The sequence below is a fragment of the Rhinolophus hipposideros genome (assembly GCF_964194185.1).
Source record: "Rhinolophus hipposideros genome assembly, chromosome: 16".
Taxonomy (NCBI): Eukaryota; Metazoa; Chordata; class Mammalia; order Chiroptera; family Rhinolophidae; genus Rhinolophus; species Rhinolophus hipposideros.
Window position 1 is genome coordinate 28,829,321 of NC_138062.1, and position 23,873 is coordinate 28,853,193.

Genomic DNA, 23,873 nt, shown 5'->3' on the forward strand with positions numbered 1-23,873 from the left:
AAGCCTGTTGGGGAAGATGAAGGCCACTTCCGAGTCCCTGGAGCACCAGGCCAGCTCATGCAGTCCCTTTCCTGATCATCCTACTCTGCTGGAGTACACCACCCACTGGGTCCCTCAGAGAAGTGCCGGCACAGCGGGCACTTCCCGAGACCTGATTTCTCAGGCTCCACCCTGCCCTCATCATGTCTCCTAAGAATGGGCAGTCTCCATTATGACCTGCTCAGCCAACATGAGGGATCAAGGGTGATAACAGGAAGCCCAACTGCAGCTGTTTTCATCTTACCGATGGCCCTGAGTGGTGATGGTGGAAGAGAAGGAGCCTGGCTCAGCACATGGTCCTAGCCTCCCATCTCTTCAATGGCAGGACAGGGGCATGGGGGTCCCGGCAGCCCACAGCCACATATCTGGTGACCCAGCTTTCTTCTTGTCCTAGGTTCATGGATACAAAGGAGTCACATTCCACAACTGGGCAGAGACCTATGGCTGTTGCCCGGAGATGTACTATCAGCCCACGTCCGTGGAGGAGATCAGAGAGGTGAGTGTCCATTTCAGCCCAGTACCCGATAGCCCCACCCCTGGATCTCCAGCTCATGCGGGCCCTAGAGACCAGGCCCTGCCCCAGAGCAGAGACTGGGAGATGGGCTTCCTGGGCTAAGACCCCCACCCGGCCCCAGCTCTGCTGACCAGGTAAGATTCTTTCCCCAGCTCCACCAGCAGCCATGTCCAACAATGACAACAGACTTTCATTTCCAGCTCAGATCTCTTCTCTAAGTATAGACTCACATGATTTCTCTCATTGTATGTCTCAAGGACATCATAAACATGTATGTCCAAAGCTATATCTTTCAATGTTCTTGGTTTGTTTATTTGTTTACCTTCCACCTGTTCTACTGCAGTCTTCTGTCTTCTCTGTCTCTGTAAAGGGCACCTGGTTGCTCAAACTAGAAGCCAAGAAGGGAGTCACTGCCCCTTCTTTACCCTTGTCTGACATCAGCAAGTCCTGCCCCAGAATGTTCCAGAACCCATCTTCTCACCAGCACCATTGCCACTCTCTGAGCCCAGGCCACCATCCGTTTCTTACCCACTGTGACCTGTGACAGCCTCATCCCTGGTCTCCCTGCTGCTGTTCTTGCCTTCCTCAAATGGACTTTCTGCAATCAGCAAAAGTAATTTTCTTAAACTGTAAGCTGGGTGGGGTTACTTCCCTGCTTAAGGCCCTTCCGAGGCTTCCCATTACTTGTAGAATAAAAACCTCACTCCTAACACCCAGGGCCATGCATCACTTATTAATAAGCGTCAGAGCCAGGATTCAACCAGGGTTGTCTGAATTCAAAGCCCCTAACTTCCAGGCAGGAAAAGCTATATAAAGGAACAGTGCTCCTTGAGGTGGGGCCTGGAGGATGAATAGGAGTTCAATAGGAGCTGGGGAAGGGCAATGTGAGCAAAGGAAGTGAGGAGGACGCCTGGAGAATAGGCCACGGGGAGGATGGGTAGGGTAGTGCAGGGCAGAAGAGGAAGGCTGGCAGGGCGGAGTGGTTGTGACTGGATCAGAGGGCCCTGACTGCTGAGGCACCGGGCTTTGTTCTGAGCTGCAGGAAGAACCCGGAGGTGTGCTAGTATTTCTGTAAGTGAAGGCCGTTCCTAAAGTATACTGGCCTACACAATTGTGAATTACTAAGAGGATCAGGCTATTTATTGTAGGCCGATGTTTCCCTGGAGCGCTCATAGGGGTAGGTGAAAATAAAAATTAGGTTCTGTGGTCAAGGGAGCTCAAGGAAGATGGTGTTAAAAAGATTTCTTTATTGTAGAACCTGTAGCTTTAAACATGCTGCACACGTTTACTTGCTCAGGGAAGCCCTGCTGGTGTAAATTGTAAGATTAGTGGATTAGCGTTCTGTGGGCCAGGTCTCTGTTTGAGCAGAGACCTGAGGGTGAACCGGAGTAGATCCATTCAAGTGACACTACACATTCACTTATTTATTCCTTCAGCAACCATTAGAGACTGCCTCCCTGTGCTGGGCCTACAGTAGACATGGAGGGCACAGAGTCACATTACGCCTCTGCCCCTGCCCCCGGAGGCAGCAGAGGCCCGTGTGGGCCAAGGCGAGGAGCCCACCTTATTCTGAAGGCACCGGGGCAGGCACCTTGAAAGGCTCTGTCCTGGAGAATATCATCAGGTTTGCGCATAGAAAAGCCTCTAGCTGGGGAAGTGCACCGGAGCCCCACTTGAGGATGTGTCTTTGATTCTCCCCGTCACTTCGGGGCCCTTCTCCAAGGCTCTCTTTCCTGCAGTGCCCTGCATGGCAGCTTCCAGCCAGGCAGGGGCGCTGGAGGCCTGGGGGTGCACCGCCTTCTGTAGGCCATGGGTGCTCCCTGGCTGCACCAGAGAGAAAGGCCTGCGCCGAGGCTGACTCGGGCATTGCCTTGGCAGGTGCTGGCCCTGGCCAGGCAGCAGAACAAGCGGGTGAAGGTGGTGGGTGGTGGCCACTCTCCCTCAGACATCGCCTGCACCGATGGCTTCATGATCCACATGGGCAAGATGAACCGGATCCTCCAGGTACTCCAGCCCTCTCCTCCCCGCCGCTGCTGGCCCAGGCCCAGGCGTGGCCTTCCTCCCAAACCCCGGCTGGAAACTCCTCAGCCTTCCCCTCGGGCCTGATCCCCTCCCTGCTCCTGGGTCCCACAGTGACACCCCAATTCCTAACCCTCTAATGATCACTCCTCCCTAAAGCCCTCCCTGGAGATGCTCAGGCCTCTTGTCAGGTCTGCGCGCCCCCTTGTGGCCACAGGGAGAATGTCCACGTCCCCTCTCCTGCGGAGCCTCCTCTCCATTTCTCTCTCTCTCTCTTTTTTTAAAGATTTTATTGGGGAAGGGGAACAGGACTTTATTGGGGAACAGTGTGTACTTCCAGGACTTTTTTTTTTCCAAGTCAAGTTGTTGTCCTTTCAATCTTAGTTGTGGAGGGCGCAGCTCAGCTCCAGGTCCAGATGCCATTGCGAGTTGCAGGGGGCGCAGCCCACCATCCCTGTGGGACTCAAGGAATTGAACCAGCAACCTTGTGGTTGAGAGCCCACTGGCCCATGTGGGAATTGAACAGAGTTAGGAGCATGGAGCTCTAACCGCCTGAGCCACAGGGCCGGCCCCTCTCCATTTCTTTAGAACAAGAATGGCAAGTCAGGCCCCCAAAGGAGGACTCACAATGATAATCCAGAAGGATTTGCACTTAACTAGTTTTACATATGGGGAAAATGAAGATCAGAGAGGGTGAGTGACTTGGGTAGGGTCACACAGCCTATCAGCAGCAGAGCTGGGCACAGACTCAGGAGCCTGACAACAGCCCTGGGATATTGGGATACTGTCTATTCGATTCAGCCAGTGCTGGGTGAGTGCCCATCCCCCACTCCCCACCCCTCTACACGCCTGCCCTGGAATCGGAGACACGAACAGATGTACCACTGTTAGCATGTTAGCAGGACTCCTATTCTCACCGCCCCCCTACACCCCTGAGCTGTAATGTTTGCCAGATATCCTCCCCTCCACCCAGACCTGCTAGCAGAGGTTCTGGATTTCTCTCCACTAATTTCCTTAGTTGCTCATGCTGATGATCTCCACCTCATAGAAAACATTCCGGTCAAGACATCAGTCATGGCAGTAATTAACTCTGATTGCTAATTAGCGAAGATGGGGCTCCAGTAATTGATTTTGCCGAGCTCTGTGCTCAGGGCCCGTGGAACAAGCTTGTGCTTTGGAGTCACATAGATGTGGATTCTCATCTCAGTTTCCCATCAATGTTTACGTGACCTTCAGAGAGTGGCTTAAAGTCCCCGAGCTTCAGTCTCCTTCCTGTGAGATGGAAAAAGACTGTTCCTACTTCCCAGGGCTGCCGTGGGGCATCTCAGGACATAGAACCCTCCTTGCATGTGGCGGGAACCTAATAGACATTAATTTTCCTCCCCCTCCCCATCCAATTCTAGTCTTTGCCTAAGTCCTGCCAGGGTGAGAGTACGTGGGGAATTTGAAGTCCATCTAGCAAATCAAGCCCCTACAAGAGTAGACCTTCCTTAGTTGGTGACTCTGCACAAGGAGTGGAGAGGGGTGGGGGAAAGTGCAGTTGTGGCAATTAGGAGATCTGAATGCTAGTCCCAGCTCTGCCAGTTACTTTGGGCAAATCCCCCTTCCCTGCTCCTATTTCCTTCCCCTATGAAAAGAAGGTATTGCACAGAATATTCCCAAAGCTCCAGCAGTCTCGCGCTCTGCTCATACCTGCTTTGGCTACCTGCAGCAGGAGGTGGCATGAACTGACCACAGGCTGGGACAGACATGCTCATATTCACTGGGAGCCTGGCTGTAGGACAAGGGTTGGATGACAGCCCAGCTCATCCCAGACTATGCTGGTCTGTTACAGGTGGACACGGAGAAGAAGCAGGTGACCGTGGAGGCCGGCATCCTCCTGGCTGACCTGAACCCACAGCTGGACAAGCATGGCCTGGCCTTGTCCAAGTAAGAGCCACCTCCCCCATTCCTAGATGGGCCAGTGCTGCCCACCACCCTGTCTTGGCCTTGGCTAGGCACTCAAAGATCTGGCAGGAGTCAGAGAAGAGTACTTCCCATGGTGTACCCCCTTTCTGCGGACCCCTGTTCTTCCCCCATAGGACACCTATCTCCCCATCCCCCATGGGTTCAGGTGCTGTTGTGTAAGAATTGAAAGAAATAGGTCAGAGATGAGCTGAGCATTAAATAACAGTCTTGTACAGGGGTGGGGAAACCATGGATTAAGTCTTCCTTAAAACTTGCAACTATATGGACCCAAAGAGAAGTCTATGCAAAATAAGCACTCAGGAACAGAAGAGTATGCGGAGTGAGACACAGGGCTTCCTAGGGTACCCATCTATGGCTTCACTTGTTTCTACATCCAAACATGGTGTCAGTGATTGCTCAGGTTTAATATCGGGCGATTGATGGAAACACAGCCAAAGGAGTGAACGTCTAACTATGGGATTTTAACCATTAGAAAGAAGTGACAGAGGTATTTTGGATATTGGGGTAGCAATGTTTTCACAGCTGGATATCGCCCCCATGGCAGCCTATGGCTGGTCTTCAAGTGGGCGCGTTCCATTTGCCCCAGCTTTCTTAGCCCAGGCCCAGGGGCATCACTATACCCTTTCACTCTGGAAACCATTCCGTTCCTGCCTCTCCAAGGGTCCTGGCAATTCAAACATTTGTGGAGTGTCTACCAAGTGTAGACCTTGTTCAGGTCCCGAAGAGGCAAAGATATATGAAACTAGATGGATAAAACTCACTCACAAGGAGCTCCGAGTAATGGGGCAGATGGGCACACAAAGTGACAAGCATAATACAGGAAAATAGGTTCAATGTCAGAGAAGTATGCAGGGCACGGTGGGGCTTCGAGCGGGCCCCAAGTTCAGCCTTGGCAGGCAGGAGAATGTGTGAGGGGATAGGAATCAGATCAGGCTTCCTGCGGGAGGGGCGTGTGGGTTGAGTCGTACAAGATGAGCAGGTATTAAACCAGAACAAAGGGAGGAGAAAAGGGATTGAGGCAGAGGGAGCAGCGTGTACCAACACCCAGGAGAGGGAAAGGGTTTGGGGTGTGTAGGGGCCCATAAGCAGATAGACGGACAGAGTCTGTGACCAGTGACAACAGGAGACATGTTCTATTAAGCATGGGTACTAGTTTCTGGGCCCTGAAACCTCTCCGTGCCCTGCTCATGACATCTCTGTTCTCCCTGGGGACCCAGCCCTCCTCAAGTGGCTGCCTGCGCAGGACTCATTTGCCACGCAGAGGGAGTTAGGATGCCTCATCCTGTGTGCCTCAGAGGCCGCCTGCGTCTCTAGCTCCAAGGACGCTGTGGGGATTGAGGAGTGCTGGGAGGCTGGGGGGAAGGACAGAGCTGCCAGGCTGCAGGCTGGGTGCTTGACGCACTGTCTCGTTTCCTCATGACACTAACCCTGTGAGGAAGGAATATAACTTCCATTGAGGGATCAGGAATCCAGAGGCTGAACCTAAGGGGCTTACCGATTTCACCCAGCTGGAAAGCTCTGGAACACTCCACCATGTGGTAAGCCAGAGGAGACAGGACACAGCGCCATTCTTACGAGACAGAGAGCAGTGTGGTGAAGACTCCAGCTCAAAGAGTCGCTGGCCTGGGTGTAAACCCCAGTTGTACTTCATGCGAGCTTTTATCTAGTTCCTGGACCCACCTGGGCCTCATCTAGAAAATGGGTCTATAAAATAGGGGTGCTCAGAAGGCTGGATGTGTTTAAGATGTCCCACAGAGAAAGTGCTCCGTACGTTTTAGTACTGGTCCGTTTTCCTGATTCTGTCAGTGTCTCACTCCACAGCCTCCAGAAGTGACCTTTTCCCTTGGCTCCTTGGCTCCACCCCTCCAAGGGCCGTAGTCTAATCCTCCTAGGCCCTTCTCCCAGAGGGCCTTGCTTTATCCAGTTGATTTCTCTTAACGTTGTCACAAGCATGCTTCCATATTGTGTTTTGTAAATTTCATGGAGAAGGGAAGACAGATTGCAAATAGATCAACCCTCCTCCGTGGTGCACACTCAGGTTGTTCTGTTTTTTCCTATTATACATAATTCTGTGATGAACATCTTCATGCTTATGTCTTTCCACATGCTGGAGTCTTTCCCTAGGGCAGGATGTCTATGACCCTCTTTTTTAACATTCTGGTCTTTTTGGAAGGGCCGATGTCACCACAATGAATGGGGACAGAGACAACAGTACACACAGGGTGGGGGAAGGGCGAAGGAGGACTGGAAAAGGCTTCAGTTTCTCTCCTCCTCTTCCTATCTTCAGGTCTCGCCTCCGCAGGAAAGTTTGAAGCTAGATTTTCTAATCATTGTCCACTTCACCGGAAAGCAGAGCAGAGCCACTGGTGTCCTTCAGCTTGCATCTTTGGGGGCCTGCCTGCGTTGGGGGCCCTTGGTCTGTGCTGAGGACAGGAGTTGTGTCAAACCCTTGCCTTTCCATACCAAGCCCACTTCTTGAGTGTGAAACTATTGTGTACAGTACAAGGTTCCAATAACCTTGGCACCCAATGGATCTTCAATAAATATGGGCTTCCTTCTCCTTTAAGCGAGGGCTGGGATGTCTCAGAGAAAGCGCCTGAGAAGTAAGCCTTTCACACTCCTGATCTGCTCTTTTTCCTTGACCCTCAGATCTGAATACATCTTTCTAATTCCTGGCCCCAGAGCGCACACCTCTGAAGGGGTACTGCTCCTCTTTAGGAATCAGGTCCTCTTGGGCACACAGAATCTTCTATTCATTCCAGAGCTTGGAACTCTAAGATGAGGGAGGTTTTATCCTGGAGGTCCCAAATAGCCCCTGAAGGTTTCTGAGCAGGGGTGTGACATGGTCTTCTCCTTCCTCACAGCTCAGGGAGGCTCCCACCTCCCTGTGTGCCATTTGAACCATGTCCCCCAGAAGTGTTAGCAGGACTTCGGGGGCCTTGGGTTGATGGAGAAGACATCATTGGCAGATGGAGGACAGAGAGAAGGGAGTTTCTAGGCTGTGGAAACCCCAGAACCAGGCAGGCAGGCCTTCCCTCAGAGTTGAGCTGTGCCCCTCCCACCTCATCTGACAGGCCACTGAGGGGAGGAAACTGAGGCCCAGAAAGGAGAAGGGCCAGCCAATCAGACAAGCTAAGTCATGGTACATTGGGACAAGAATCCAGGTAATAGATGCATCTACTATTCTGCTCTGAGAGACTTCACCCTGCAACCGAGGGGGCCCATTGTCCCAGCAAAGCCTAATTGGTCCCTGTGTCCCTCTCACTCTGTCCTGCTTTGCCCAGCCTGGGAGCCGTATCAGATGTGACTGCAGCTGGCGTCATTGGGTCTGGAACACACAACACGGGGATCAAGCATGGCATCCTGGCCACCCAGGTGAGCCCGCCTACCTCGCAGCACTTGGTGGACTGCCAGGGAGAGGGGAGGGTCAGATGGAGCACCTCTTCTCTGCAGCTCCTGAAAAGACTCTCTGTGCTCCCCTGGCATGCCCACTCAGTTCCATGTGGGCCTCAAAACCACCACCGTCTCTCCTTCTGATGGAGACTTCGCAGCTGCTTTCCAGGAACATCATCTTCTCTAAAACTCATTCGTCCCTGACAGACTCAAGTGACGAAGGCACCCTTCTGCATGTTGATGCCCCTCTGCCTCTCAGGAGCCTCCTGGCCACCCTGTGGAAAAGGGCAAGAAGATCCAGGGGTTCTATCCCCCATTGCAAGTAGGAGCCAGGCAGGGCAAGGGACCTTTCCAAGGTAGCAAGTCAGGGAGGGGCTGGGCAAGGAGCTGGGGCTACCTGGGGTGGAGCCCAGCACATATGGGCCTGGAATCCACACCTGACCTTCATCAAAAAGCATGTTCTAAACTTCTCAAGTATCCAGTTTGGAGGACTGGTGATGGGACTTAGACCTGGGTTCAAAACCTGCCTCCAGCCTGTACTGGGTATGCGCATGTAGGTAGCTTATAAGAGAGGGGCATCTGAGGGACGGAGTGATTGAGGAAAGGAAAAGACTGAGGGCCCTGTGTTAATCAGTTTCCACCTACCCCTTAAGTAAGAGCTGTTGCAGCCAAAGCATGATAGATTCCGTGGGGCCTGATCCCCAGGTACTTGGAGCCCTCAGCAGACATGTCATTTGCCCCCTCCAAGCTGGCTTCACTGCCCAAGAGAGCCCTGTGGTAACTGGGGGTGAGGGATGACACAGTCAATAGGCCCCCTCCTAAGATTTGGCCACAGGATTCTCCAGGGCTGACGTCAAGCTGATTGCCTCAGTTTCTCAAAATGATCAGCAGAGTATGAAAATAACTCTTTAAGTGGCCACAAATCAAAATGCACATGAGATTTACTGGCTCCTTCTCTTAGGAAGCCCAGTTGAGCAGGAGCAGCTCTTGAATAGCAGTGAGAGACCCGCGCTGTTGTATTTTACACTTTATGCCAATGGTAGGAAGCCAGGGGAGGGGACAGATAACTCTGATACCCATTGTGCACCAGGCACTTAGCTGGATGCTTCTCACACTCTGAGATTTGCTATCCTCATTTTACACAAGAGGAAACGGCAGGGTTAAATGACATGCCCAAGGTCACACAGCTAGTAAATCGATACCCACCTTTATTCGTTGCTGGACCCTGCTACAGTATATCACTGGCCAGCTCTCATTCACTGCTCTGGATCTTATACAGATTTCTGGTTTGTATAAAAATCATTTCGACGCCCTCACTCCCACAGAGGGCCATCGTGCCCCCTTTCTGCCAATTTCTCTTCTCTGGTTTTGTTCCCTGTTTAATCAGAATTAGTTCAGCTTTATCTGTTCTCTCACCCTGAGCATCCAGCCGCCAACTACGCATGTCAAAAGTAATTTCTGTCCAAATGAGCAGGTAGTGGAGTGTGGAGAAGTACTTAAACAGGCCATGAAAGAGGATTGCTCTGGAAATGGGGGCCAAGGAGAAAGATACTGGGGCTAACCATCTGTTTCCAAGGGGCATTCTACTCTTTGCAGAAATCCTGTGTCTGGTTGGGTGTGTCCAAGTAGGAGACTCTGGTTCCTGTGGCTGAGCGTTGCCCAGGAGGAGCCACAGGCAGAGAGAGGCTGCAGGCGCCCCCGGCTCCCAGGCAGCGTGTTGGGACAGCGGGGCTGGTCTTACCCCAGACGCATGCACAGCCTCTGTTTGCCTTTGCAAGGCACTTCTCCCAGGACCTCGGGCTCTGGAGCCGTCTCATCTTAGACTTCCTCTGGGCAGGGCAGAGGCTTGCTGTACCCTGACTGTGTATGAGCGAAGCCGTCTCCAGGCAGAGGGCTGTTGACACTCAGACATAGCCTCACTTTCCCCCTTTCCCCTCTCTCCTGCCCGGAAGACTGAGACCCCTCAGACTGTGACTGTAGACCCTGCCGAGAAAGTCCCCCGTGGCCACGTGATCGTGATCTTCCCGGGACAGGAGATCCCTGGCCTCACTTCCAAAGACAAAGGGAAATGAGGGCTTTCCCCCAAGTGGACCGGAAAAGCCCCCCGGATTCTGAAGTGTGGCTCTTCTCCGACTGCCAGGTGGTGGCGCTGACCCTGCTGACGGCTGACGGCACCATGCTTGAGTGCTCCGAGTCCCACAACGCGCGCGTGTTCCAGGCCGTGCGGGTACACCTGGGCTGCCTTGGAGTCGTCCTCACCATCACCCTGCAGTGTGTGCCTCAGTTCCACTTGCAGGAGACATCCTTCCCTTCTACCCTGAGAGAGGTACTGGTCTCTAGCTTGCCACGGTTCAGCTTCAGAAAATACATGGAGGACGATGACAAGTGGGCCATGCTCCAGGGACGGCCCCCTGTGGCTCTGCAGACCCCCTGAATGGGGGCGTAGGCTGAGATCACCAGGCCCTCCTTGGCCCTAGGGATACTGTGACCAGAAGCCTTTCTGAGCAGGTCAGTGAAGCTCAGAGGAACTGCAGGGTGGTGGCGGAGGTGTGGGCAAAAAAAGAGGTTGGGCAGAGACTTGCCATGGGACACATGGTGCCGGCATGAGTGACAGCTCCTTAGAGGGCATTGACTCTCAACTGTACTGAGCCACAGGATATGCCCAGGGTTTCCTTTCTAATGGTTTCTTCACAGCAAGGGCGGGATGGTGGAGTAACTTTCAGGCTTATTGTGTGCCTAAGGTGACATGCAGGGGATTTGAATGTGAATGATGGGGTGGGAGCAGAAAGGCTAGCTTCTGACTGATAGCAGTGGTTTTTGAATGAGTGAAAACGAATGTTCGTTGGATGGATGGATAGATGGATGGATGGATGGATGGATGGATGGATGGATGGATGGATGGATGGATGGAAATGTAGCATACAGCAGGCGTGCAATGGCCTGGATCCATCTCTGGTAATCGCTAAGCTCAGTTTTATGATTCCAAATTCCCTGGAGTTTTGTGGCCTTCCATAGTCACCTTATCATTCAATATAAATAGACCCTCTGCACAGTGGAGTTAGCAGTGACATGAGCACTACTGACCCGACATGCTTGAGGTAGGATTTGGGATCAAATGGACCTGGCCTGGAATGCTGACGCTGCCACTTCCAAGCTGTAACCTGGAGCCTGTCATTTAACCTTGCTGAGCCTTTGTTTTCTCATCTAAAAAGAAACTTAGTAATGTGTACTTTAAATTATTGAATCTGAGGATTAAATCCATTAACACATGTGAAGTGTCTAGTTCAGTACTGAAATATGTTGCCATGGTACCGAGTCAGTTATAAATGGGAAATACTGCTTGTTACCTAGAACCTGGTCTAAAATCCTTACCATTGGAATTTCTAATGCATTAAACCACAAGGCAAAGGCTCCAGGGAGAGAGTTTAATTCACAATGGGGCAGGGCTTGAGGTGGTTCCATCATTCAGTGAGCACTTGCGCTCAGTTAAGAAATATGGAGGGGACAGAGATGGATCGTGCATGACTCGTGACTCTAGAAGCTTGTAATTTATGCCTTGTCCTCTAATGCAGGGAGGACAAAAAATGATAGATGCCAGGAAAGAGGCACAAAATGTGATATGAGGGCAACTGGCATCACCCCCTTCTAGGTGGGAAGCTGGTCGTGCATCTCTCAGGCACCAGAGCAGAGAAAAGGGCACTGTTACAATTACTGCTGGCATTTGGGGCAATATAGTGGCATGGCCTAGACTACTAGGACATGAGAAAATGGAGGTTTTCTGTTCTTAGTGCCCAGCCTCTTCCTCCAGGCCGGACCAAGTTGTGTTCCCTGCTCTCCCGGGAGAAAATCAGCTGTACCCAAAGGCTTCCCACATGCGAGCCCTATGGGCCATGGGTCCATTGCCCTGTCAGGAGGGAAGCGATAGTGACAGGGGCCCTGGGGTTTCTTCCTGAACTTCTCACAGGCCGACAGCACAGCAGGAAAGTCCCTTCTCTTCAGGTAAGGAAGCCTCGGGTCCTCTGACATTGACTGTGTACAAGGCACTGTGCTAGCAGCTCTAGAGAAGGGCGTTAGGAAACGACAGCCTACGGGCCAAATCTGGCTTGCTGCCTGCTTTTGTATGTAATTTTCATTGGCACACAGCCGTGCTCATCATTTATCTACTATCTAGGGCTGCTTTCACGCTCTTATGGCAGAGTTGAGTATTTGCAACAGAGAACATATGGCCCTGTGATATTAACTCAAAGAGTGTAATAATGAGCCTTATTAGAGCAGGACTCTCCTGTTCATTTTATTAAGGACCTATGAGGTGTCAGGCATGGAGATAAGAGATAATGATGACAATGATAATACGAGTCATATGTAGTAGTAGCAGCAGCAGTTGACACCCACACTGCTTGTCATGTTCTTGCCACCATTTTAAGCATTTTCTAGGCATTCGCATATTTAATCTTCATAATAGTCCTGACATGGTACTATTTTACAGATGAGGAAACTGAAGCATGAAGATGTTAGGTAACTTGCCCAAACTCATATAGCTAATTGCTCAAGCCAGGACCACTAAAAAATCATTTCTGTCACCTACTCACCTACTCAGGGACGTCAACGTGGACATGGACCGTTTTAAAGTCCAGTAATACTATGAGACATTCATACCATTCAGCAACGTGTGGACCATTTTAAGTATTTCTTTTTGGTGGGGAGAAACTGAGGCACACTCTGGGCCCAGACTTCCAGTACTCCCCACCATCATCCTGTGACCAACGCCATCTTTCCCCCTTCCTTCTGCCGAGGTCAGGTGCTTGACAACCTGGACAGCCACCTGAAGAAATCTGAATACTTCCGCTTCCTCTGGTTCCCTCACAGCGAAAATGTCAGTGTCATCTACCAGGACCACACCCACAAGGTAGCCTCGGGCCTCATCCCCGTTGTCACACAGAGCCCGTAGTCCCCATACCCTTCCAGCTCCTAAGGCAGGCAATGCTTGTTATCATCCTAATGGTCAGTGAGATGTGAGAAGGAAAGTAAGGTGAGCATGAGGAGAGAAGCAGAAAAGACCAGAGGGTGGAAGGAAGAAGGCAGGTGGGCCCCGTGAGGGCCCAATGTGTCTGCCTGTAGGGATGAGTAAGGGTGAGCTCAAGGGACAGCCTGGATATGGGGGTTGGGGGCAGAGGACACAAGTATGGGCAGGACAAGATAGGATAAGCTAGAAACCTAGGCAACTGGGCTAGACCTCAGAAACCATCTAATACACCGACCTTCCCTCCAACACCCCTGTCTCTCCCACCCCCAACTGTGCAGGTGAAAAAAAACGATGGTTTTGTCTCTCCCCTGTGTCCCTCACAGGCTGCTTCTCAGCAGAAGAAAACAATGGCATCACTTAGGGTGAATGTTGATGGGACAAGTCAGGCAAAGGCCATGACACCTACTATGTGTAAGGGGCTGGTGTGGGTCTCATAGAGTGATAATTAGACACATGGGTCATCGGTTCTTAAGAGGAAGGACAGATGCATGTCTTTGTCTTAAAAAAATAAACACAAGCATACATAAATAAGCAGAAATGAAAGGGAGTGCCATGGGAATTGACTGTACCACCAAGAAGTGAGGCCTTCAATTGTCCTGGCAGGTGAGTCATCACACACACATACATACACACATACACACACACACACACACACACACACACACTCTCCTGGGACACATCTCCCTCTAAGAGGACACTATCGTGCACTGAACTTATCACAAATTCTGCTTCCCAGCCTCCTTCCTCTTCGTCCAACTGGTTTTGGGACTATGCCATTGGATTCTACTTACTGGAGTTCCTGCTCTGGATCAGGTAGGAAAGCCAGAGTACCCTTTCCAGCACCTGCCATATGTCTTTGAGGATGTGGTCCATCCCAAGAATAATGCCCCTATCTTTCCCCCGCCCCCTTATTTCCGCCCCCCCCCACACACACACACTCCGGTTCAAGCCGTTGTCTCTCAGTCTAGTTGTGGAGGACACAGCTCCCTGGCCCATGCTGGTATGATGAGCCTTGCACTCCCCCAAGCTGAGGCAGTTGATCGCCAATCATCAGTCAGCCGCTCACAGCAGCTCATGGCAGCTCTTGCCAGCTGACGGCTGCTTATGCTGGCTGCTGGACACTCACGCTGGCCACCGGCCACTCATGGCAGCCCACGGTAGCACACAGCAGCCTGCAGCAGCGACAGCAACCCGCGGCAGCTCACGCCAACCTTCAGCTGCTAATGGCTGCCCAGCTCGAGAGAGAGCTGTTGTTCACAATCTCAGCTGTAGAGGGCACAGCTCACTGGCCCCTGTGGGAATCGAACCAGCGACTTCGGCATTAGGAGCATGGCGCTCCAACCACCTGAGCCACTGGGCAGGTCCAATGCCCCTATCTTTATGCATACAATTGGGTCTGTCTCCTGGGTCAGTGTTTTTTTTAACTCTGCCTGCACATTCAAACCACCTGGGGAGCTGTTTTAAAAATACCAAGGACAGGACCCATTCTATGGCACACAGGTGATGTGAATCTTCATATTGTCCTGTTTTCTACCTTTTCTCCAAACCTAAAATCATGTTCAGGCTCCATGTCTGCCACTGGACATGTAACTATGAATGATGAGGAAGGTTTCATGAGACCTTGAGTGGTGATTTTGTATCCAGCCTAGACCTGGAATGATGTCATATACATTTTTTAAATTTTTTTTCGTAATACAAAATAAGATATATTTAAAGTATAAAGAATAATATAAGTATTATATACTCAACACCAGCTTAAGAAACATTAGTATAATTGGAGCCCTCTTTGTAGAACTCCCCCATCATAGCACCTTCCCCGAAGAGGCAACCACCACTCTGAACTTCACGCTTAACTATTGCATGTTTTTATTTATACTGTAGTTTTATGAGCCCTGATACAGTAAATTTGGTAGTTCAGCTTCGATAGCCATATTTATCTAAGTTGATACGGAGAGCTCTAATTACTCATTTTTCACTGCATGCATTTACCACAATGTCCTTATCCATACTCTTGGTGGATATTTGGGTTGTTTCCAGGAATCTTTGCTATTACTAACAATGTGGCTGTAAGCATCCTTGCCCCTGGTGCACTTTTTTGTCTTGAGTATATACTCATGAGTGGCATTCCTGGGCCATCAAGCCTAAACATTTTCAGCTTTATCAGATCAAATTGTTCTCCAAAGTCGTTCTACTCCTCAAGCACTGTGAAATTCTCTGTGCGCCATCAGCTGGCCAAAGTTGGAGCTGTCAGGCTTTTGAATTTTCTTGTGATGTGTATTAAATGGCCTCTCATTATGGTTTTTGATTCTCATTTCCCTGGTTATTAATAAGGTTGCACAGATTTTCAGCTTGTTGATTCTTCAGACTTCTCTTCTGTGTAGTAACTATTTTGCCCTTTTAAAAAATTGGGTGGTGGGGTGTTTTCTTTTCTTAGTGTTTTGTAGGGTTTTATTTACATATATTTTGAGCACTAGTCTTTTGTTGGTTATATGTGTTGCAACATTTTCTCCCTGTTTGTGTCTTGTCTTTCATTTTTATGGTGTTTTGTGGTGTGTAGATGTATTTAATTTTAATATAGACAGATTATTCCATCTCTGTTTTGATCTTGGGAATTTTGTGTCTTATTAAGAAATCTTCTGTACTGTAAGGTCATAAAAGCCCACCAGAGGAGGTGCTGACAACAGGACCTGGCGACCTGGCTGGTGTTCCTGTGGGCTTGGCTAAGACCTTTGGAGCCCGAGGTCTGACTCCAAGCATCCAGGAAGAGTTGGCCCCTTCCTTCAAAGCAGCAGTCTTTCCCCAGGGTAGGAACGTTACTGGTGGCATCAGAGGGGCCCCTCCATTAGGGGCAGACACCGAAGTAGGAAGGTGTTAGGAAAGTGAGGCACAAGACGTGACTTACTGGATCTGGGCAGGGAAGGGACGAGAAGCAGTAAGTGAGCCCAGTCTGGAAGCCATCACTCCATCAGATTGTAGATTGAGTATGAGAGCAGAAAATGCCCTGCCAGGCTTTCTCTCCAGCCTTTATCACAGCAGCTCGGCAGCTTTGTGTGCATGTGTCTGTGGTGTATGAGCCCAGTGATCACTCAAAGAAATTGGGCTCTAAATCTCCACTGCCCATCCTAGCCGAGGCTGGATGCTCCGGGAGAGCTCCACAGCCTCTGAGTTCAGCCCATGTGACTTCTGGAAATTGCATCCATCCAGTCTCATCTTTGCAGCTCTGGGCTGCTGGCTGAGCGACGTCTGAGGATGCAGGAGTAAAAGGTAGATAAGGGACTGGGTAACAGCCTCTCTGAACTGTTCTTTACCCGTATATAACATAAAGCTGGCAGCAACAGCTGGGTTGTTAGAAGGGTCCAATGGCAGGTTTACACAAAGGGCGTTCAGTAGGCATCACTTCCCTCCCTTTTCACAAAGGCACATGAAGGCTCCTTGTGACTCACCTGGGTGGCAGAATGCAAGGCCCTGGACTCACTGGTATTATCTGTAAATCCACACGAGGTGCTCTGAGCAGTTTGAGTGGATTTACAGCAGACGATGAGATGGCAGGAACGGGATGAGGGACAGGCCTGTAGGGAAGGAAGGTGGCCGCTAGCCTCTGGGCAGAGGCCACCTGCAGGGACAGAGAAGGTAGGAAGTTCAGAGGGAGAGAACTGCACCGGGATTCCAGGCCCACAGATCTCAAAGCAGTCAGCCCCTGCGCACTTTAACTAGACCAAGAAAACCATCCAAGCCAGACCGAGCCTTATTACCAGGAGTCTTTAGTGACTCCAGGAGAGGCAGGAGCTGCAGCTGAGGTGATTAGAGGCAACTGCAACCTGCTGAAATTAAAACTCTCCATGCTCTTTGCCCCAATCATCTGGAAAGGGCCCTGAGCTGGCAGGAACCGAGTTCACGTGGGATGACTGGACAGCCCTCTGCCCAGCTGTCCTGCAGTGAGCCTCTGGACCTGTGCCCCCTTTGGTCCCTGCCAGGACTGATTCACCCCTTGTCCCTGCCCCAAAGTGCCCCTGGTTGCACATCTGGTTAGCTCTCTTGGAGGTTGCCTCTTCGCCTCTCCATTCATAGCTTACAGCATGAGGTTCTCTGCTCTTAACGTGCAGATTGTAACACATGTTCAAGGATACAACCTGGAATCCTTCACCTCCCTAGATGATTCTCCAGATGACTTTCCCATGCCTCTATGACTTGAATCCAGGTAAAGCAGTGGCAGAGCACGGGCTTTGGGGTGTCGGTCAGAGCCGCTGGAATATATGGCATAAGGACCCCATTTATCAGATGCATGTATATTAGATGGTGCACACCACACGTGGCACACAGTAGTGAATGGCCCAGTGCTCCAAGTGCCTGCCCATAGCAGGAGCTCCCTTTTCCTCCCGCTTATCGTTTTGGGCAGATACCACAGGCCTTAGGTCTGACATTACACAGCATCAAGAAGGCTGATTTTGTTTTCTTGTCTTGCCAGATATCTACGGGGAACATTTAGTTCTTATATAAAAAGGAAAAAAAACAAACCATGTGTGTGTGTAGATTTTAAAGAATATGACTTGGTGAGTAAGTTTCCTAGATCAAAAGCCAGGTGACAGCTCCTTCCTGGCCCAAGAGAAGCACAGAGTCCTCCTTTTGCAATTCTTTGGGTGGTTCTAGCATCATTTCCAGGACAAGAATCTGTAAGCTGAGAACCCATCTGTGGGGACAGAGTCCCAGAGAGCAGTTTCCAGGCTCTCGGCCTCATGTGGAGAGGTGCTGGCTCCGGTAGTAGATGGTCATCAGCTATGACTAGTTGGCCATCAGCTGTTAGTGGTCAGCCATTAGCCACTGATACAACTGCCGTGGCTAAGCTAGCAAGCATGGATTGTGGATTGCGGATTGAGGAGAGGCAGATTGCAGTTACCAAGTGAGGTTGGTTGGCAGAGAGAAGCGGACGGTGGGTCGCAGATTGTGTGGCTCCTGCTCCCTGTGTCTCTTGCCCAGCCGCCAGCGAGGCTATAGTGGTATGACCCCTCTATCTATGGCTCCGTGGGTGTTCCGTTTTGGCCTCATCGTGTCCTGCGTTCTTATGTGGGGAGTGGGACCAGAGACCTTGCATGACACTCTGCATGACACCATCCTAGGACACTGGCCCCCAATGGCCACTTTCAACAATCAAGGCTTCCCAGAATCGCCATATGGGGAAGGAAAGTGAATTACTACAGTCCTTATGAAAATTAATCTGGTAGCAACCTGCTGAAATTAAAACTCTACATGCCCTTTGCCCCAATAATCTGGGAAGGACATATGAATAAGTACAAAGATATTTGTTATTATAGTGTAGCATGTGGTGACAAAACACTGAAAACGTGTCGGTGAGGATGTCGAAAAATTGGACCCTGGTGCACTGTTGGTGGGATTGCAAATTGGTGCAACCACATGGAAAACAGTATGGAGTTTCCTTAAAAAGTCAAAAATAATGCTGCCATATGACCCAGCAATCCGACTTCTAAGTATACATCTATAACAATTGAAAGCACAGTCTCAAAGAGATACTCGTATATGGACACTCATGTTCACAGCAGTGTTTTCCATAATAGCCCAGAGGGGGAAGCGAGCCAAGTGTCCATCAGTGAATGAATGGATAAACAAAATGTGATATATCCATGCAATGGAATGTTATTCAGCCCTGACAAAGGAAGGAAATTCCAACATGCTACAACGTGAAGGAACTCTGAGGACATGGAGCTAAGTGAAATAAGCCAGACACAAAAGAACAAATGCTGTATGATTCCACTTATATGAGGTTCCTAAAAATTGTCAAATTCATAGAAACAGAAAGTAGATTGAGGATTACCAGGGGCTGGGGGAGGAAGGGAATCGGGAGTTGTTTTTTATTTATTTATTTTTTACAAGTCACCATCGCGCTTTTGCTGCCGAGACCAAAAAGCGGGAGTTGTTTTTAATCAGGACAGAATTTCAGTTTTGCAAGATTCTGGGCGTGCATTGCACAATGATGTGCATGCACTTACCACTACCAAACTTTACACTTACGAATGGTTAGAATGGTAAATTTTATGCTACATGGTTTTTACCACAATTAAAAAATGAAAAGAAAAACACACTGAAAACAACATAGCCATTAATAGGGGAATGGTGGGAAGAAATGTGGGCTCTCCATAATGGACTACTGTGCAGCTATGGAGAGGATGATTTGGAGCGGTGCTCACACTCCCTGAGGGATTTCCACGCTACAGATGAGTGTACGTGGCAGAGTACGTAGAGAATGAGGCCCTAGTTTGTGAAGCGCTCAGCCCAGTGCCCGGCACACAGCTGGCGCTCACTAAATGCACGGTAATGTGGTTATTATGTGCCTCTCCAGTACTTACCTGCCGGGCCTCGTGGGCTGGATCAATCGCTTCTTCTTCTGGCTCCTGTTCACCAGGAAGAAAGAGAGCAGCAACCTCAGCTACAAGATCTTCACCTATGAGTGTCGTTTCAAGCAGCATGTCCAGGACTGGGCCATCCCCAGGTAGGGACTGCGGGGGCCAGGCTGGGGGTGGGTCAGATCCCCAGCAGTCCTCACCACCAGCCGAGCACGGAGACAGCTAACCAGGCTCCCAGTCCTACCCATTATTAGTGGGAGGGCAAACCGGAGGCCCTGGGGCTCCTTCCGGCACACATGTTGCAGACCATTCTGCCTCTCAGGGAAGACCAGTCACCCAGGGAATCCCCCACCCCATTCTCCCCGTCAGCCCCTCTCCAGCCATAAGACCAGGTAACGGCCGGCTTGGGCTTGGAGCATGGGGCTTCCTGCCGAGCTTCTTGTTCTGCTGAAAGACTGTTCCCCATCTCAGGCCCAGGCTCACCCAGCCTGCCGGGGGCCAGTTCTCTGCCTTGAGAAGGACCCCCAGCAGGGACCTAGGCTAGGTCTGGAGCCCCAGCTCACTGTACCTGTTTTTCTAAATTTCCCCCTCTCCGTCTCTCTCCAGGAAAATTAGGGGTGGTGCCAGGGCTTAGAGGATGCTCTTGTCACTGTGTTCAAGGGCTGGGGCCAGCAGACTCTCCAGATGGGAATAGCAGACAAAGTAGAAGTCTTAGAATCAGAGTGACTTTCCTCTGTCTGAAGAAGAGGAGGCCAGGGCTGTGGGCGGAGACTTGAAGGAAACCCCTGATTGGGCGGGGGCAGGGGACTGGACCAGGAGCAGTAGGTGGACCTCGAGGGCCACATTCACAGACTCTGCTTCCATGGGGAGGACTTTGAGAGAAGCCATGAGGAATAGGCTCCCTCAGGACCTGGGAGCCCATCCCCAGGTATGGCTGAGCGAGGCTGAGGCCCCACTCAGCTGGGAGGCCATGCACGGCCTCATGTGATGGCTCCCAGAGGTCCCTTACTAAGCTCTGGGTCTGTCGCCCTGGGCTGAGTGCAGAGAGAAGACCAAGGAGGCCCTGCTCGAGCTGAAGGCAGTGCTGGAGGCCCACCCCAAGGTGGTGGCCCACTTCCCCGTGGAGGTGCGCTTCAGCCGGGGGGACGACATCCTGCTGAGCCCCTGCTTCCAAAGGGACAGCTGCTATATGAACATCATCATGTACAGGTGACTAGCTCCCTGAGAGGGTGGGGTGGGAAGCCGGCCCCTCGGCTTTGAAAGGACCCCTCTCCTTCCCCATCTTCAAATCCACCTTGTCCAGCGGGAACGGCCCTGATCCTGGCAGCAGAAAACAGTCTCTCTCCTTTGGGCTCTTAGTACATTTTCTCTTTATACTCTTATGATATCTGCCATTTCTAGCCTATATTATGTTAATACAATAGTTAATATTATTAAGTGATGTTAGTATAAATAGCAACTATTTGTGAAGCTGATATTATGGCATAGAAAATACATGCTATGTCTTGTACCTACTCTAGTCGATGATTGTGACAGCCTAGACCGCTGTGCTGAGAAGGGTGCCAAAGTCAGGTTGAAGTTCGGCAGAAAAAAGGATCTCCCAGGCGCTGTGCTGCTATCCTGTGCCCGCACCTCGCTAATCTTTTCCCCAGTGGTCTCCATTGTGAGGCCTAGGGACATGCATAGTTTAAGAAGCATGTCTTTGCCAAAATGTTCTCATCTGCCTGTTCCCATCTCTTATTGACAGTAGCGCTCCTCTGACTTGGCAAAAGAAACTCATACCTCTTGCCCAGCCTGAGTCTGACATGGTGTATTTCTCCAGCATATAAAAATCCCACACTTGTAGATAGGAGTCCCAGAATCCAGAAAAGAGGTTCTGAAAGATGCATCCACGGGAGGGGGGGTGGGGGCATGTAGGGACAAATGTGGCAAGGCTCAGACCTCATCTGTCTGTCTATTTATCTTCTCCCCTACCTGTGGATCCAAATTCAGAAATGAAAAAGTTGCCGTGGGAATGCATCTTAACATGTTTTGTTTTGTTTTTTAATTTTTAAAAATTCTGACTTAACCTTTTTCCGTTAGTAAGTCCGACTTGACTCGTGGGTTGGGTGGTGAGGAGTGACAAACTAGGTTATATGGCCTCGCTTTCCATACATTGATACATTGTACGAGGGGATTCTGAAATTCCTAGGTTTTGTCAAAAAGATATCTGAAGTAGGATATATATATATATATGTATATATATATATTCATATATTTGTGTATCTATACATAATGTAGTATATTCTATAGATTATATAATTATATATATATATATATATATTTTTTAAATTGGGGAATATTGGGGAACAGTGTGTTTTTCCAGGACCCATCAGCTCCATGCCAAGTAATTGTTTTCAATATAGTTGTGGAGGGCACAGCTCACTGGCCCATGTGGGAATCGAACTGGCAACCTTGTTGTTAAGAACTCACGCTCTAACCAACTGAGCCATCCAGCCGCCCCGCCATGAGTTCTTTCAGTATAATATATTTTGCAAAGGAAAAACATACCTCTCACCCAGCCCTAATCTTATGGTGTATTTCTTTAGTATATAAAAACCCCAAGCTTACAGGATGCCCAAGGGACAATTCAAGAATGCACAGTTGTAAGGAATCCCAGAATCCAGAAAAAAAATCCAAAAATTATAATTACATAATAATATATAATTATACTATACATAATATATATTGTGTATATATACACAACATTTTTTGAAATTATTTAAAATTGTAATAACTTTCAGACGGTTACTAAAAAATATTGGAGGATGCAAACTTTTTCAAATCTTTCTGGGACGAGCAATAAGCAAAAGCCCTCAAGTGGCTGGGGCATTGCTGTCCGTGTCCTGTGGGCAGAGCTGTGTCTTGATTTCCAAGCAACCTGCCAAGTTCCAGGTGTGACTCAGGAAAGGTGCCAGATAACTGTGGGGTGGTGCAGGCAGGAACAGGGCCTCACCTCCGTCTGCCCTACCCCCAGGCCCTACGGCAAGGACGTGTCGCGGCTGGACTACTGGCTGGCGTACGAGACCATCATGAAGAAGGTCGGAGGCAGGCCCCACTGGGCCAAGGTAGGGCTTCCCAGTCGGAGCTCACCGGTGTGAGCCCGGCAGCTGCTATGAGCCACGGGTTCCTCCAGAGGGCGCCCCTCTTTGCTGTTTCTCTGCCTGCCCTAGACGGGTGCTGGAAAAAGTGGAGCTGAGCGAATCAGGGGAAGTAGACTCCACCAGACTCAGCTTTCTTCGGCATTCGTGTTCCAACAGCCCAGTGATTGTAATTCCCTCAGAGTTTTCAGAGAAATTCCTCCTCTTCCACTTTATTTGATTCTCATAGAACCCTATGAGCAGGGTAAGGCGGGGTCAGGGAGCCCATTTAACAGAGAGGAACCCGAGGGTCTCTCAGAGGTGATGGGACTTACTAATGAGCAGTAAAATTGGGGCCAAAGGCATCTCTGCTGTCACACTGCCTGAGGGTAATGAGAATGGGGAGTTAATGCTATATTTTAACACCTTTCATTTTTACTTTCCCAGAACTTGCTCCTTTCTGTTTGGGTCTCTGCATTATGTGTACGTGCATGTGTCGTGTGTGTGTGTGTGTGTGTGTGTGTGTGTGTGTGTGTGTATACGCACTTGTGGGTATGGGTATATGCATTCCTGTGCATGCATGTATGTGTGTCCTTGGGGGTAGGGGTATTACACATGCAAACACTTGGACACAGGGGTGTCTGTTTGCAGCGCCACTATAATGCCAGCTCCAGAGAATGAGGCCTGGTGTATCTCGTTGCTTCCACAGGCCCACAACTGCACCCGGAAGGATTTTGAGAAAATGTATCCTGCCTTTCCGAAGTTCTGTGCCATCCGAGAACAGCTGGACCCCACTGGGATGTTTCTAAATGCATACCTGGAGAAGGTGTTCTACTGAAACAGAAAGAGAAAACAAGTCAAGGCTACCCCATCCACCCCCAGAGTGACCTATGATGAGGTTAAAGGCTCAGTGTCCCACTGGCATGATGGGAAACAGATTTCCCCCGGGCCCTCTGCTACAGAGCCCTAAACTGCTCAGACCAACAGTGATGGGCCTGGTTCTGGGCAGAAACTCCTACCTCCTTTATTCTCACAGCAACCCCAGGCACTGAAGAGCACCCGAATCTCCATTTATATCTCTAGGTGGCACCCCCTTTTCTTGAGCCTACCGTGACCACATCCTGTTTTCCCAGGAGAGAAAGTAGCCCCAAAATGTTATGTTTGTGTAGGAGCTCAGGGATTCAGTCATTCATAGATTCCACCTGCCAGCTGGCTGTTTGTAGCTCCAGGGGTCCCCTCTCCAACCCTCTTAGGAAAAGGCCCCATTGGCATATGTTTGGGCACTGAAGTCTTGCACACTGTGCTCTGCTTCCTTTCAGTCTTGGGGAGGTCTTTCAAATGCTCAGGTGAGTGCCCCCGTGCCCTAGGACTGCCCTCTCCCACCTGGGTCCACCTGTCCATCTGACCTTCCATAGTCTGACCTTCAGCATGTCTGTTTCAGG

At 50.2% G+C, this 23,873-nt stretch overlaps 1 protein-coding gene across 1 annotated transcript; it reads left to right on the forward strand.

Annotated features, from left to right (window-relative positions):
• Positions 1-439: 439 nt before the first annotated feature.
• LOC308508745 (L-gulonolactone oxidase) lies at positions 440-23,269 on the forward strand (the record flags this gene model as incomplete). The annotated part of the gene is made up of 11 exons (XM_081075965.1): positions 440-535; positions 2,432-2,557; positions 4,407-4,501; positions 7,825-7,915; positions 10,074-10,259; positions 12,732-12,839; positions 13,693-13,769; positions 19,309-19,458; positions 20,357-20,521; positions 22,329-22,419; positions 23,141-23,269. The coding sequence occupies exons 1-11, from the start codon at positions 497-499 to the stop codon at positions 23,267-23,269; spliced, it is 1,257 nt and encodes a 418-aa protein (XP_080932091.1). The 5' UTR covers positions 440-496.
• Positions 23,270-23,873: the final 604 nt, after the last annotated feature.